The sequence below is a fragment of the Nicotiana attenuata genome, chromosome 11, assembly GCF_001879085.1.
Source record: "Nicotiana attenuata strain UT chromosome 11, NIATTr2, whole genome shotgun sequence".
In the NCBI taxonomy this organism is placed as follows: domain Eukaryota; kingdom Viridiplantae; phylum Streptophyta; class Magnoliopsida; order Solanales; family Solanaceae; genus Nicotiana; species Nicotiana attenuata.
Window position 1 is genome coordinate 6377341 of NC_031999.1, and position 17046 is coordinate 6394386.

General features: G+C 34.5%; 1 protein-coding gene across 3 annotated transcripts; it reads right to left on the reverse strand.

Annotated features, from left to right (window-relative positions):
* LOC109234069 lies at positions 5204 to 16040 on the reverse strand. Of its 3 annotated transcripts, none has more exons than XM_019399915.1 (8): positions 15886 to 16040; positions 13700 to 14120; positions 13330 to 13558; positions 13017 to 13162; positions 12787 to 12874; positions 12509 to 12652; positions 5636 to 5785; positions 5204 to 5543 (listed from the first exon to the last, which is right to left on the reverse strand). In XM_019399915.1, the coding sequence occupies exons 2-8, from the start codon at positions 14104 to 14106 to the stop codon at positions 5478 to 5480; spliced, it is 1230 nt and encodes a 409-aa protein (XP_019255460.1). In that variant the 5' UTR covers positions 14107 to 14120; positions 15886 to 16040; the 3' UTR covers positions 5204 to 5477. The 3 variants fall into 3 exon arrangements, with proteins under 3 accessions (XP_019255460.1, XP_019255459.1, XP_019255461.1); XM_019399914.1 differs by having other exon boundaries at positions 15802 to 16040; XM_019399916.1 differs by lacking the exon at positions 15886 to 16040 and adding an exon at positions 15501 to 15671.

Consider the following 17046-nt stretch of genomic DNA (forward strand, 5'->3'; position numbering starts at 1 on the left):
CAATAGTCATTGTTTGCTTATATGTTGGATGATATGCTCATGATAGTAATGATATTGCCAACATAAATGCTACTAAGCGTATTGCTAACTAGCAAGTTTGATATAAAAGCTTCGGGAGTTGCTTGATTTAATTCTGGAATTTAAGATCCATAAGACTTTCAGGTCTAGCATTGTCACAATCTCGATTATATTTTAAGACAGTCTTGCAAAAAAATCAAGCACTTGGGCTTAAAAGTTGCAAAGACTCCAATTTGATGTGAATCTTGCATTAGAAAGAACAAAGGCCGGAGCATATTCACAATTGGATTATGCTCATGTGTTGGGTTGCTAATGTACATCATTGGAATTGTACACGACCAGATATAGCTTGTGCTATAAGTTAAATTGAGTTCGATATAACGAGCAATCCAGGGCCAATCTCATTGGATGGCCATGAAAACGAGTTTTTGGCGGTATTAGTACATACCCAGGACTTTGCTTTCACTACAATAAATATCCTGCGGTTCATTGCAGGGATAACTGTGATGCAAATTGGATCACCGGATTAACTGATTCAAGTCACAAGTGGATTATGTATTTCACTATTGGTGAAGGAGCGGTATCTTGGAAGTCATCCAAAACAAACTGTATTGCCCGCTCTACAATGGAGGCTGAGTTCATAGCCTTGGATAAAAGCCGGTGAAAAGAGCTGAATGGCTCACGGAATTCTGAAGATATTTCCATTTTGCCCAAACCGTTGCACAATATGTATACATTGTGAAGTCAAGCGGCAATTGGAAGGGCTGGGAGCGTTATGATATAACGTAAAAAAATCTCGCCATATACGCGAGACATAAAACGTTAGACAATTAACTCTCTAGAGGAATTATCACGATTGACTATGTAAACGTCAAGTGAGATGTGGTCGGACCACTTACAAAAGGCCTAACTAGAGAGGTAGTATTGAGAAAGTCATCAAGGGGACGGGACTGTGGCCGAGAACAAGTCATAGTTGCGGTAACTCTACCTAGAAGTGGAGATCCCAAGATCTAGGTTCAAGGAGATCAAAACAAAGTCATTTTGACGGTTCAACATGCAACCTAAATTTGGTCATTCTCGTTGATGAGACAATGTTCTATACCAAGGAAAGCATTATGGCTTTTTAATGATTTTCCTAAATTTGATCGGGAGTATAGTCAAATGAGTGTATCTACGGGATGACACGTTTAGGCACGCCTTTTTAAGTGTGAAGGTTAGCCCGCCTTCAAGGGAGAAATTGTATGGCCAGTTCTCTACGCAACTTTATGAAAACCGAGGCGGGTTCATGGCTGAAACAAACACAATTGAGAACCAAAGACTGGCTTAGGGTTGGTTGTGTGCTTGTGGTTGGTCCTAGGTATGCGACTGTTCGACGTTCCGATATCAAATCTACGAATTATCGATATATCCGACATATAGTTCACTACGAAAGTTCAAGGAAACCTGCTTATCAAAGTGCTTCCTTACTTGCGAATAACACAAGTTTTTCATGCCATACTTCCGTGATTATGAGCGCCATTCCCCTGTGATAGCATGTGGGGGATTGTAGTCGGATTTTGGATGCTATTTAATTATATATTCCAAAGTACTTAAAAGAGGGTGAATGGAAAATGGAGGGAAATGAAATTTTTGAGTGAAATTTTAAGTTCCCCCCCCTTGGCAAATGGGCATTGTCCCATATTGGAAGAGGAAAGAGGTTTTTATGGGTTATATAAGCAATTGCTCTTCTTCTAGCTCTTAAAGAGTTGAGAAGAAGGCAAGCCTCGCGCCGTCGTCTGTCGTCGCTCGCTCGGCTCGGGATCGATTCGGATTCGGATTCGGAATTCGGATTCGGATTTGGATTTGGATTTGGTCAAATGATTGATTGATTAACTTTTTGGACCAAATTTATTTGTTAATAGTAAAATATTAACAGAAATGTTATTAAATATTTGTTTTAATAACAAAATATTAATATTAAATATTAATATTAAATCCAATCCGTTTTTCTGTTTTGGTAACAGAAAAGTAACTACCCTCTTCAATTTTTCCTCTTTATTGTTGAGTAAATGGCCATTTATGTAATGGCATTTATGTTGTGGGCGTTTTGCATAAACAACCATTCTGAAGAGTTGCACCTCTTCAGATTTCAGCCCAACTTTGGCTATAAATACAACGCTATTCTGCTCAGAATTTAACTACGATTTTCTGAGTTTCTTCTCCTTCTTCTGCATACTTTTAGCATCAAACAAAGCAAAAAGTAAGTGTGATTTGCTACCGAACTTTGTGTTCGCTGAAACGCTGGGGTTTGAAGTACCACTACACCAGTGTGTAATTCGTTCTATCCTGGGAGGAAATAATCCATAACCTTGGATACTAGGAGGGGATTAAATTCCTTAAGGAAACACTGTGAATTCAGTGGGCTCGAATTGGTTTTATGTCATTTCTGTTTATGTTCATTTCTGTTTATATTCATTTATATTTCCAGAATTATTTTACAAATACAGTCTACTAACAACAGGTACTATATTTCTGTCTTTGACCTATCGATTGAGGGGTGGTAAATATTGATATTACTGATTAACTTGGTAAATAGATGAAGTTTCTCTGGGTGGTACATTTTCTGAAGCTTGTCTTTGTGGAAATATCACCACAAAGTTGTGTACATTATTGTTGAAGATTCTCTTTTTATAAAAAATTATTACGGAAAATTCTACAGATTTTTTAATAGAACAACGGAAGAGTGCAAATTGGCCACTGCTCAAAGAGTTAAAATACTGAATTGTTATATATGAATTGTTTTGCTGATTTTAATGTACTGAAACGTTTTACTAATATTTTTCAGCAAGAATCTAACTGGAGTAGATGGAAGCAATATGAATGAAAATAGTATTCATATTGGAAACTCCATCTAACATTCTGTTTACCTAATAATAAATATATTACCCTATTACTCTTCTCTTGATTACGATTTTGTGAAATCAGAAGCCTAACCTTTTCCCACACCAATGTGGCAATTTAGGAAATGGATAATTTTCTATTTCTTTTTATTAATTCCTTAACATCAAATGTATTGTCTCTTTGTATTTTTTCTGCTTTCTTGTATTCTAATATCTTCTTTAAACTATTTTACTAATCTAAATTATTTTACTAATTAAATCTTTTCTTATTTAAACTATGCGAGACATGCTAATATTTTGAGACTTTATATTGCATTATGATTTTAGCTTATATAATAATTACAGAGCATGGACAATTAAATACAATATAAATATGGAAAGTTTGAATTATCATCAAAAGCTATTATCTCACTCATAGACGAGATTTCATAGGTAAAAACTTACTTTTTACCAAGAATATTTCATAAACTTAACATTAATATAAACAAAATCAAATACAACGCTCTACTTAACTGTAATAATATTTTTATTATAAATTTAGTAATAGAAAAAATTAATGTTTAACAATTAAGATGCTATTTCATATTGGACAATCTTGTAATTTAATTATTTTTTTTTAATATTTAGGACTTTATAATCTGATTATAAATTTTTCTAATTTGAAATATGTAGGAAATCCTAAAATTTAGGACTTTAAAATAAATCAAGATTTTACCTTATTTAAATATTTTCCTTATTCCAACTACATAACATAATTATAACTTCGTCATATTACTTTTCCTAATATTTGACCTTAAAACTAACTAAAATTTATTTATTAAATATTTCATTATTTACAAGAACTATAAATTCCACACGAAGTTAGAAAAAGCAACAAATTCGTGTCAGTTTCAATACGAAGTACTCTTATAATTGTGTACTTGTTTAAATATAGTAATTATTATTATTATTATATAAATATTATTGATAATATGATTTGGAGCATGCCTTAAAGACTAGACACGAAGTAATAATATATGAAGCAATCGGCCATTTGCTCAATCAAAAAATTATTGATATGAAGTAATCTCATCATATTGATATGTAGCTTTAGTTTTGATAATTATAAAAGTACCCTTATTTGTCAATTTCTTCCCAACCAATGAACTAATTCAAGCATATATATACTTGATAGTACAAAAAACAGCCAATTTACTTTTTTTACTGCATACATATTAGAAAAATATTTATTAGAAGGTAAATGTAAAACATATTATAACCATTAATATTATTTTAGTGATCACAAAGTATATGGCTATACGACTGATTGGCCCCACTCGATAAGAAAAACTGCTATACCGAAAAATTATTATGAAGTTGAAAACTATTAAAATCACCTCATATCGTTTCAACTAAAAAGTAAGCTGAAGTAATCAAATTAAACAACCAAAAGAAAATCATTTACATATAAGAGAATCGTTTTAAGTTTTTATAAGAGTCATGCAACGTTCATTATTCTTATTAATCAAGACAGGGAGCCATCAAATTCTTTGGCTTCAGAATTAAATCTAGACAGTGAACGGGGTATAACGCAAACAAATCTTTTAAATATTATATTAATTATATTGTTATTAAAAAGTTTATTCTCATTAATATTGGTACACGCATACTTGTTTTCAAAAAAAATGATGAAGTTTATGCTTGGATTTTATACCCCAAGTTTCTACCATTTGATTGTCACATTGATCGTCAAATTACTTTTAACCTTGGAAACCAGAGTTTCACTCTTTAACCTATCATTATTCCTTTCAAGTATCAAGGACCGATGACGCCCCTTAGGACAACAAGAAAAACGAATGTTCAAAGTTTTCAGCTGAGTATATATATATATATATATATATACTTGCAAATGTCTTAAAAAATAGTCAGATATTAGCATAGGCGCCCGTACCAATCTTTATGAGCAGCGGTAAATTTATATTGAATTTCACGGTGCTCCTACAATTATCAAATTCTGGGTCCGCCTCTGCACAAGCCTGCAATGTAAAAAGCAAGAGACACTCCATCCCTCCGTTTCCTTGTTTTGCTCATATATTTTGTGTTCATTATTTTCAGATATCCACAAGATATGTAGCAATAACATAAAATGATTACCAAGGTTACCACAGGCATTAACAATTGTTTCACATTGCTACCTCTGTTACTTGTAGTTTGCTCAAGTCCTCCCTCCTTCCTAGAGAAAAGCCAATTTAACTAGAACTTGATTTTTAGAATAAATTTTACTCTAATTGTCCCTTTACCTACAAATAGCTTAAGGCACCACCAGATTTAACTACTGAAACTGGAAGAATCAATATTTGCTCCAAAAATTTTATTTTAAAAAAAAAGAAGAGAAAATGAAAGTCCATCGATATTGTGATATGGGGTATTGAAAACTGTAACTGATTTGGCACTGGTATAGCAGTTGGGAATCTGCCAGAACTTATCACTTGAGATGATGCATTTACACACTGATGAAATGTATCTGAGACTTCAAACCAGTAGGAGAGAAAGCACAAGCAGTTTATCCTTGATGATATATTGGAAAAAGACTTCTTTCATTCAGGCACTTGAAACAGGTTGTTTCTTTTCCATCTGGCTGTTCAGGAACTGGAGGATCAATAGCCGCTGCAAGCAAGAAGAGAAACGGCACAATCATTTTGCTGACTATATTCAAAGCGAACGCGAAAAGGATTAAATGAAGAAGAAATGAGTAATACCCTTTGTTCAAGGCTAGCTTCTTCAGGATTTAGTTCTAACGACTGTAACATTTTTATGGCTTCTTCAAATCCATCGATTGCTGCATCCTCATTCCCAAGATTCCGATCAACATCAGCAACTTTTGCAAGGGAAGTAGCTACATCGATGATCTGTCGTATGAAATTATGAAAGAGAGTTAAGTGAAGCAAGATTTTTGACCAAACAAAAAAAGGGAATTAAGTCCGAAAGAAAATCAGCATCTCTTGTTTTTGCACATAAAAAGTACTGAATTTTCCTAAATTTAAGCTAAACTTTAAAGAAGAGAGAGAACTCGCCAAAACTTGTCCTATTCAACATAAAGATCATTTACCCCTCATAAAGGATGTCAAAGTAGAACAACTTTTTCCAGCACAAGCATGCCAGAAGAATTAAGTTTGCTCAAGATTAAGAGCCTGTTTGGATTGGCTTAAAAGCCGGTCAAACCAGCTTTTAAGTCATTTTTAGATGTTGGGAGTGTTTGGCAAAAAAGAAAACAACTTATTTTTAGTTAAAATTGGCTTAAAAAAAGCCAAAAGCCATAAGTTGGCTGATCCTAACTTTCTTTTTCCAGCTTAAAAGCCAACTATCTTTGACCAAGTATTTTACCCTCTTGTCCCTAATAATATTCATTATTCCAAAAATGTCCTTCACAAACTTTTGAAATAACTATAATATCCAACTCAAACTTTTAATATTCATTGGCAATTTCTTTTTTCCCTTTTAGCCAATGGTATTTTATTATTCGAATTCTAAAATTATTGGCATAACAACAGTTCAACTATCTAGTATTTGCGTTAATTTCAGTTTCTTAACTTTTTAATAAGACATAAAAATTTGTTTGTTCAAAATATGTAAAGGATCAAAATCAAAAAGGTTTTTTGTTTTCTTTGAAATAAAATTCAATAGAAATGTGTTCAAAACATATTAAAAATGTTCACTCTTTTTCTTTCAAAATTCTTCAAAAAGCATTTCTTTTTGTGATTATTGTCAATAAATTATGTAAACTCAAGATATATATATATATATATATATATATATATATATATATATATTTCATTATCAATGAACAATAGTAAATAACTATACCTAAAATGAATAATTCAGTTTGTTAGGAAATAAGACTCCTAAACCTAAAAGGAAGGAAAAATAATCCTAAATATTAGGAATTTTACATAGTTCAAATAAGAAATAGAATAATAAAATGTAATAGTCATTTCATATATTTTCCTAAGCTTGGAATTTCAAGAAATAAATAAAAAATTTACATGGTTAAAAGAAGTGAAAAAGTAAGAGTTCAACAATTATATTTATAAAAATTATCTTAGGTGAACAGTTAAAATATTAATTATTTTGTATTTATATTAATAAGTTTGAAATAAAATATTATAGTAATAAGCTTCTTTATAGTGTTAACAGCTTTAAGGATATTTCAGTCATTTTAATAGAAAAAGTGCTTACCAGCACTTGTTTACCAAACATTTCAACAGCTTTTTTTCAGCTCCAGCACTTTTATCCAAACGCATAACTGCTTATTTATAAAAACCAGTTCCAGCACTGAAAAAGGGCTTTTAAAAGCTACTTTTTTTAAGCCAATCCAAACGGGCTCTAAAGCGCTTTGAAGACCCTTATATTGAGAGTAGGGCAAACATGTCAAATCAGATGCCCTTGAAGTAAAAAATTTCTCTGAGACACCCAGATTATATTCTCCCTTTTTATCTACTTTTCCTATTCAACTCTTCTTCTCTTCCATTTCTTTTTGTTTCCTTTTAACCAACACATCACTGAATCAACAATTGTAGCCAAAGTACCAAACAGAGGGTTGTTATTGAAAAGCAGATGAACGTTATTGAGGAATAGAAGTGATTTTAAACAACGTAAGCAGATCCCGTATGATAAAAGCCAAATGTCAGATGAAGAAGCTAAAGAATGGGAAAGACATATAGCTGAAATGCAGCTGTAAAAGCCTGATTGAACATAGGGTTCTATTAGTGTAATGAAATGGCTGTTAAACTTCCCTGTGTATATTTGGGATGTGGAGAAAGCTGAATTCTGGTTCTGGAAAGGAATTAACTCGTTGGGTGCATAAAAGTTACAATCTGAGATAAAGGGCTTGCGGAAATGGAGGTTTTTCAACATGGGTTTCAATAACCTTTGAGGAGCATATTAAACTCAACAAGTCCAGAATCTTTGCTGTTAAAGAATATATTGAAAATCGACAAATCCAGCTTCAAAACTCTGTGGATAATTGCTTGTCCCTCTAACCTTCTCCACTTAAATACTAGACTTAGTCATCAGATAGGACTCGAACTCGTGACATCTTGCTGAAATAGCATGAAAAGGATCATTCCAAGTTTCATTGGTGGGTTCAAAAATCTAAGGAGAATTTACTTTTAATTTGTAGCTAGGGATCAGGAATTGCTTCTTCCTGTTCAATATCAATTAGGCGTTCTAGAATAAAGGCATAAATGGATTCCTGTATGTTATTCAAGGATACGGATGAATGATTTAGGATTTTTGTATGTTATTTAATTTGTGTTTTTGGTACAGTGATGTGCTGGATGGATTACAAGACTCATACAAATTCATAAAAGTTAATGTCTTAAGCATGTCCCAGTAGTGTTTGATTGGTGTCCATATTTGGACGGAAACATGTAGCCCAAAAGTAGGTTTCCATGCTTTCTAGCTAATGGCTCTATCTTGGTTCTCATGTATCACAAAAACGCTCTCTGGACAAAGGTTAATGATACAAGATTATATCAAGGCAGTTGCCAAAAAAAATTCTGAATAGTTTGTACTCTAAATAGGGACCAAAGAGATGAATTCACTAAGCTGATTCATAGTTTTCTTTTTCATTTTCTTAGTTACAATTTTCATTAGTTAAATTAAAACTTTTGGGACCTATTCACCTGCCCATGTCAACCAATAGATGACTATGTAAATCAGATCATTTCACTTAGATGGTCCCCATAAGCTCAATAAATGGCAAGGTGTCACGATTTTGCGTCTTTCTCATCCATTAAAAAGAACAGTAAAGAGATAATCTGAGTACAATTTTCTCACGGAGACAAAAACAGCTTTGTATAGACGACTACTCTTTTATTTCAGCTTTCTCAACATCATACATCAAGATATTTAGATAATCTCTAGACATATATCTCATCATAAGATTCAGAAGACCTGCCAACCAATGTTTTCTTGCCTCCCTCAAATGCAGCAATTTGGACATCAGTTAACTGTTTTCTTTACCGTATCATATGAAAAGCTTCCAACAAAAAAAATTGATATTCTCCATATATCACCCTTTCTCAAAACACCACATGATACATATGACAATTAGAGACTTCATTTTCCCCTATTACAGCCAAGATCACTTTAGGACTTCACTTTTGTGCCTCAACCTACTAAGAGCATTATATCTTAGCTGTATTTATTCACCCTTTTTTGTTATTGAAGAGCATTTATTCAACTTAACTGTAAGAAATATCCTTTGCAATCAGAGTCCAATCACCTAAAACCTACTTTGAGCATGTGTTTCCTTACTTTATTAGTAATAGATGAGCTAACGGATAGTTATTTGTAGATGTATTTTGTTAATTGATAAACTAGTGAGAAAGTAAATGAAAAGCACGAACTGTGAAGTACTCTAGACAGTAACTTTTCACAATGATAAAGGTAAGATAGAATATATGAATTGCAAGTTTAGCTTGATGGTGGGCTATAATTGCGTATTTTAGCCGTTAATTGCACTCTAATTCGCTGCACTTTACTAGTGTTTGAGCTTTAAATGGTATTATTTTGCACTGAGTGTGTGTTTTATGCCTTGTAGGAGCGATTCCGAGTTACGATGATGTTGTGTAGCTAATTCTAGCTATTTTGGAGCTTTGAAATCTGAGTAAAAGCCCAAGGATTAAGTTGGGATCGTGTTCGGAGATCAACGGACAATAGTGTACTTAACGGGAGAAACGAAGAGTTGAGCAGGAGGCTCACCCAGGTGCGCGACCACGCATGAGACCCCTCCAACGCGCACTTGAGCGCGCAAGTAAATCAGTACACTGCCAGAGGTGCACGGCCATATGCGCGATCACACCTCCAGGTGCGCGGCCACGCCCGTCCAATTCCTGAAACTTTTCTCAAGCCTATTTTTGTAATTTCGGAGGCGACTCCTTTTGACCTATATGAAGCCTAGCTCGTCTAAAAACAGGTAGCAATTTTTGGAGAGAAGAAGGCAAGGAAAGAACGGAGACGGGAAATGCTTGATCCAATTCATACAAAACGAAAGTTTGTTGGATTATTGGGAATTGTAATGTCTTCTTGTTCTTCTAATACTCTTGTGATGAATAACTTCTCCACTATGGAGTAATCCTTTTTAGGATTATTGACGGATGTTGTGATTTGACTGTTATTTTGGGTTTTACCCTATGTTAATTGCCCGAATTCATTGAATGAGTTATTATTGAATTGCAAGGCTAATTGTGGTTTTACTTTAATTGAAAGAGAAGTGTTGCTGCAATTTGCATTGTGCTATATTGTTGGGTTGATTTTACGCCTCTCATAGGTAATCGAATGAGCTTAGAGAGTTATCAATTAACCTAGTTTAGAAGAATAGTCGAGAGGCGTTCTTCGAAAGATCATTCATTCACTGTACTTGTACATATGCTCATAGGACCTGTTATTAGGTTGGTTAAGAGAACTCTCATTCATTCGGAAGAAGAATTTGAATCCCTAAGGTAGCCTAATCATCTGTTGAAATCGAAGGAGTTAATAGAAGTTAAGAAAGAACTTAACACAGAGTTACCCAGAATAATAGTTGATCACATATCTTGTCACAGCCCTTACTTCTCACCTTGAGATTCAATCGTTCCTACTTAGTCATTAAATTGCCATTAGTTTCTTACAATCGATAATCTTAGTTTTATTAGTAGTCGATAATAACATAAACCAAAGGTTTATTATCCTGGATAGTGTTGAGCTGAAGATTTATTTAAACCAATCCTTGCGGAGACGATTTAATACTATACTATTTTTGACTAGCGAGCCCAAGTTTTATACACCAGTTTTGCGCTCATCACTTCCATAAGAAGAAAGACGGTGAAGCGGCATAAAACAGAATTGTGATACCTAAACAAAACTCGAATTTCCCCAAAAAAGGCTAGCATGATGATGAAGACGTAAATAAATAAATTAAAATGAGATGCCTTAACCGGAGGACTGCTACGAGATGCAATGAGATAGTAGGACAGCTAACAAAGTAAAAAGTAAGTCTTGTAGAAGTTAGAACAATATTGTTGGGTCACTTAGGACAAACATATCTACAAACTGAGTTTCACAAAAATGGGGATATTAAGATGGATGAGTGGTAAAAAAATATTGAACGGCTATAAATGATCATATCCAGAGATCCCAAATAGCACAAACAGGGGAAAAGTAAGAGAAGATCATCGAGGTGGTTATGTCTAAATGCACCGCTCCATAAGTGCTACACTAGGATGACTGAAGGTGCTAAAAGGGGATGAAACAGACCTAACATGACACAAATGGATTTTTTTTCTAATAAGGTAAATAATTTTACTGACATTGGGAAGAATTCCTGATTACAAGACGTATACCAAAAGGTAGAGAATCTACAACAAAATATGATTCTCTACAAAAGACACCCTGTCGTCCAAACAAATAGGAATCTTTAAGGGTGCACCAAAAAGCAATCAAAGACAAAAGGCTATTCCTCAAATGTACAAAATCGTTTCCAACCTCATCAAATGTTCTCCTATTTCTCTCTCCATACTACCCACATAAGAACTAGCGGTACAACCTCCCATGCTCTACGTTTTCTTCCCCTAGTGGAAGTTATCTAAAAGACCTTCAACCTCTCGGAGTCGATGCGGACTTAGCTAATAAAAAAACGTAAAGGACTAAGAGTTCGTATAGACAATGCCAACTAATTCAGATGAACGCTTAGTTATTATAATTACATTTATATTAAATTCATGTCTGCTAGAAGTCTTTCTAGTCGGATTATATGCTTTTCGGTGTATGAATAAGTGCGAGATTTTGTTGTTCTTAGTGCTACTACTACTTGACCAATCCCAATCAATATCAAATGCATGAAACTTCATTTAAAAGTACCAAATTCATGGTATCCAGATATAATTATCATCAATTGCCAACAGCAAGAGAACGATAAGTGAAGTTCTTTTACTGATAAATGATAACCGAAGTTCTTTAAGGTCCACTTGCAAAGAAAGATCAGTCATGTAATCAAGGTCAAACTGCATGTCTCCAAATGAGACAACAATCAGAGATGATTTATTGGTTAGTACATTTACCACCAGCACCAGCAGGGTCTGAGCCACAAACAGCTCATGCAGAGCTTTCACATGAATTTCAGATCTGGGCAACCATCTTGCCCTTCTGCTCAAAAGAACAAAAATGTATCATTGACCCCACAAGCTCCCCAAACTTCAGACAGCAATTGCTCATACATAGCTCGAACAGAAACCTCACAATTTACAGGTATTTCCCCTTTTAACCTTTAAAATAAATAAAGAAAAAAGAAACAGAAAAGGCATATCGTGGTCATTCCCCTCTCAGCACCAGAAACCTTCAGCCGGTAACAGCTCAACGACCAAATATATGTGCAGAAAGAGGTGGGGTTGTTCAATACTTCAATGGGAAGACCACTAGATGTAAATAATTGAAAAGATGCCTAAACCGATGTCTAAAAATGCCACATTTTATGGGGCATAAAATGATTATTTGTTATATGCCATGTCATACAGGTTCTTTGACTAATAAATGCACTTCCAAAATCACATTATTGTCCGGCTGTGTTCATCAAACCAAAAAGTTTTGCTAACCTGAGATGGTGCAGACTTTTGTTTGATGGCATTGCGGCGAACATCCAACGCCTTAAAGTAATGTGATCTTGCAGCTTCTAAATCACCATCATAGTACTTCAGATCTCCAATTTTATTTAGCGAAACAGAAAGAGTATGTGTGATCTGCAAACATCCACACGGAATTAAGGAAAACACAGTCATGTATGAAGAAGTATGTGATATATCATGTTGCTTTAGATGTCGAGAGCTCAGATTACATATACAGATAGAAGTACATATCACTTTTCGACTATTACCTCTAAATCATCTTTGGGCACTTTCACAAGGAAATTGACACTCTCTTCAAAGTAAGTGACTGCAGATGCAGCATCCCCTGTTGCTCGACTGCAGTACAAATCAAGTTGTTTTTTTTTAAAGTGCAAAACTTCTAATGATCGGTTAAAGTCTTTGCTACCCATGATCACTTGAAGATCTTATTAAATGACCAAAGAAAGGGCATAAGTTGATAACAAGGATAAGGACACACCAGCAATCACCAAGCATACCAAGGACCGCTCCAAGCTGTGAGCACAACTCCGACGTATTTCCCAGCCTTTCTAGCTCCCCTCGAATATCATCTGCGCACATAGTAAGTCTTGATTTTGCACTATCGATATTATTGGCACGAAAAGCCTGCAGGTTAAAAAGCCAACAGTTACTCAAAGTGGTGAAACAATTCACTAGCTAAACGTCAGAGCTTGCAGGAAAGAGAAAAGAACAGGTTAATATCAGCTTAGTAACTGGTGAAGAAATGTCAGGCTATTTCACTCGAGAGAATGACAAGATATTTAAAAAGTTACCCGCATGGCTTGCTGTACCAGGAAAGCTCCCCGTTCTAGTGATACATCCTCGTACATAACTGTTTTCCTCTCTCCTGCTTCTTCTTCGTCACCATTAAGCTGAGACCTCTTAATCCTTGCATGCCCTTCAATAAAGCGATCAACAACATTCTGAAGATTCATATCACTCTGTATCTTTTCGATATCAGCACCACATAAAGGACAGTCCTTAAAGCGCGAGAGACATGCTCTGTTTTACCAAACAGCAACCATCAGGTGGCGTTATTGAGAAGTGACCAGATAAAAAATTTCCCTTTCTTGATTTTAAAGGGGGAAATGACATGCATGCATGGAAGTAGAAAGACAGTAAGAGGTCTCAATTTTCACTTACTTGCAGAATACATGAGAACAGGGCACACATCTGCTGCAATCATAAAGAAGTGCCTGACAAATCATGCAGCTAAAAGGACCCAGCTTAAATGCTTGAGAATCATATCCAAAGGGGCATTTAGGTGACACAGTTGCAGATTCTCCAGACTCTTGTTTAGCCTTGTTCTCCTGGCCATATCCAAAGGGGCATTGAGGTGACACAACTGCAGATTCTCCCGACTCTTCTTTAGGCTTGCTCTCCTGGCCATATCCAAAGGGGCATTTAGGTGACACAATTGCAGATTCTCCAGACTCTTGTTTAGGCTTGCTCTCCTGACTAGCCGGCAGTTTATTTTGGTTTTCACCAGGCTTCTTAATAGAAGTGTCATCAGGTCTGGAAGCTCTAACAAAAGGGCAAACAGGTTTCATCTTGATGGAATAACCTGTAAAAGGCTCACAAAGTTATCCACACCTTTTTCACAAATAACACAGGTTTACCAAACAAGAATAATTGACACGCCACTTCTTCCCGTCTCAAGCCAACTGATCTGAAGAACAAGAATTAGCCCTATAGCGAAGTAGGTAATCCAGCAGTTTGACCATAAGGCAGTAAATGAATACATTGTACAATGAGATTTACCGTAAAATACGAACATTAATGAATTAAGATAAGAATTCTGACTCAACTGATTTTCACTTATTCTGTTTCCTCATTATATATACTTAGCAACAAAGTAAAAGCTCTACTACCTTAACAGAGCCATCTGGTATTGACACAATCTAGATCCAATACCATGTTAGAAAAATTTTGAAGAGGCAAGAAAATATAGTATCAGACTACCATTTGGCACAGTGCTTAAATACATAAGCAGTGCCAATGGTATACAAATTAGAAAGCAATAAATCTCTATTCTCATTCACCTAATGTCACTTTCAAAGAACCTTGTGAAATCCCATCTATTTCCCTTCCCAAAAGGGGAGCCATGTATTTTGCCAATGCTTCTAAGTTCTACTTTTCCCAAAACACCAGTTGGGGAAAATCGCAGTTTGAAAGAACATTGACAAAATTCGCAATCGTGCGTGCATGGAACTCAATGGCAATGATGTTTTACAAATATCTTCCTTGACTTTTCTTTTTGTTGAAATGGTAAGTGTAAATTAGTTTCCTTAACTTATATTGGAGCATGCATCGTAGCATTATCCTAAGGGGTCGTTTGGTTACCAGGATAAGGATATTAATCCCGGTATAAAATTGGGATTATAGTTATCCCATATTTGGTTGTGGGTATTAGCTAATACTGATTTAAATTTTATATCAAAATGGTGCAATTAGCTATCCCATATAGGAGGTGGGATAGATAATCCAATGGCATATCCCAAAACTGAACCAAATGACCCCTAAAAGTCCACAGACATTGATTAATCCATCTCCATCCATGTAATAAACCAAACTTTGTAAGAGTTGTAGTCGTATGACTAGGAGATCACTTATTCAAGCCGTGAAAACAACCCTTGCAAATAAGCAAGGTAAGGTTGTGTATAGTAAAATGGGATCCGGCCATTCCGCTAGACAAAATGTGATCTGGCCATTCCCATGATCTCGCGCATAGCGGGAGCTTAGTGCACCGAGCTGCCCTTTAACACTCAATCATACTGTCAGGTCGTGACCAAATAAATTCCCCATTCAGAAGTTTAAATGACTTAAGGTCACACTGAAGGCATAGGACACACATACAAACACACAAAACAAACAAACAAACAAATCAACAATCTAACGAACAATTCACGGAAAATGGATTAAAGAAACAAATATTTGAAAGTACCCAAAAAGCTCCCAGCTTTTAAATAGCTACAAATACAGCACCCATCCTTAGTTTTCTTGCGTTTCCACTTTAATCAGGGAAGAGTCTTGAAATTAGCATTGTGGGTATCGTAAAAACACTATCTTTAATAATTTTCAAGTGGATTTCTGAATTCTTGAAAATTGAGTCATTTTCAGCTCAAAAGGGTCATCAGAAGAAGCATCACAAAAGCCAAAAACTGATAGACTAAGGAAATATAACAAATTTCAAAGAAGTAGAACGAGAAAAATGATTAAAGATTAAAACCCCTTTAGCTATTTACCTTACAGCAACTACTTCAATTGATTTTTTTCTGCTTCAGATGGGTCTAGTGGAAATTTAATGGTGAGATCAGATAGATACCTACCTGAAAGATACAACAGAGAAAAGAGGCTTAAGGTATTTTTTCTGATCAACACTTCCTTTTTCCTTTTCTTGATTCTTTTTTATTTTCTTTTTATCCTATTATCGCAAATTAGGCTCTTATAATATCCAGTTTCTGTCTCGCAAACCGAGGAATGCGTTGAGAGGCAAACCGAGAAACTGCGTATTTATTGCATCCACCCTCTTGTTTATGATAGTTGCAAGACCCCCATCTAGTTTGAACAATTATATTTACCTCCCACTCCCACATTGGTGATTGGACCCACTCTTTCGTTTAGCATTTTTTCTTTCTCAATCTCTTTGGGTCATACATCAAAAATATTGGGGTAGTACACAAATAGCCAATTTAAAATTGCTATTAGGGATTAATCAATACTTATTTTCTCCTAAAAATTTAAATTGAAAATCTTAACTTCATGACTTTGTATCCTGAAAATTAAACTTAAAAACTAAAATTCAGGACACATTGGCTAATTTCTAATATAGCTCTCTAGAATGGCTACCCATGTCATTTCTACAAGAAAACTTAACGGGGAAACGAATTCACGATTCTATGTTTATTGCAATACTTACCCATATATACAACCAAAACAAATAGTTTATAGCGAGCGTAGCCCAATAAATTTTTACATCTATATTAGCCAATCTATGTTTACATTGAATTTCATGAAGCCAAATCTCGTTCGGTGTTATGTTTTTACCGTCTCCCCCGAGATACCGTAAAAAACTCAATATTATTTTATTTTTTATTTTTAAAATCTATATAACATGATGTATAAAAGTGTATAAATTATATATACATTATATATATACACCTGTATACACTATTATACATACATATACACTATATATAATATGTAAATAATGTATCTCGCTGTATATATATATATATATATATATATATATATATATATATATATATATATCTCAACAATGTATCTGTTTAACCCAAATATAGTTTCAGATAAAACAATTGGATTTATATTTAATGAGGTCATTGACAATTGGTTCAAATCAAAGCTTAGTTGAATAATTCGTTTATATAGACTAAGTAAGCAATAAATGACTATAACAATGCGACTAAAGTAGGTAAACAAAGGAAAAAATAATCTTGTTGAGCTTGCTTATGAGCCACGATGCTGTA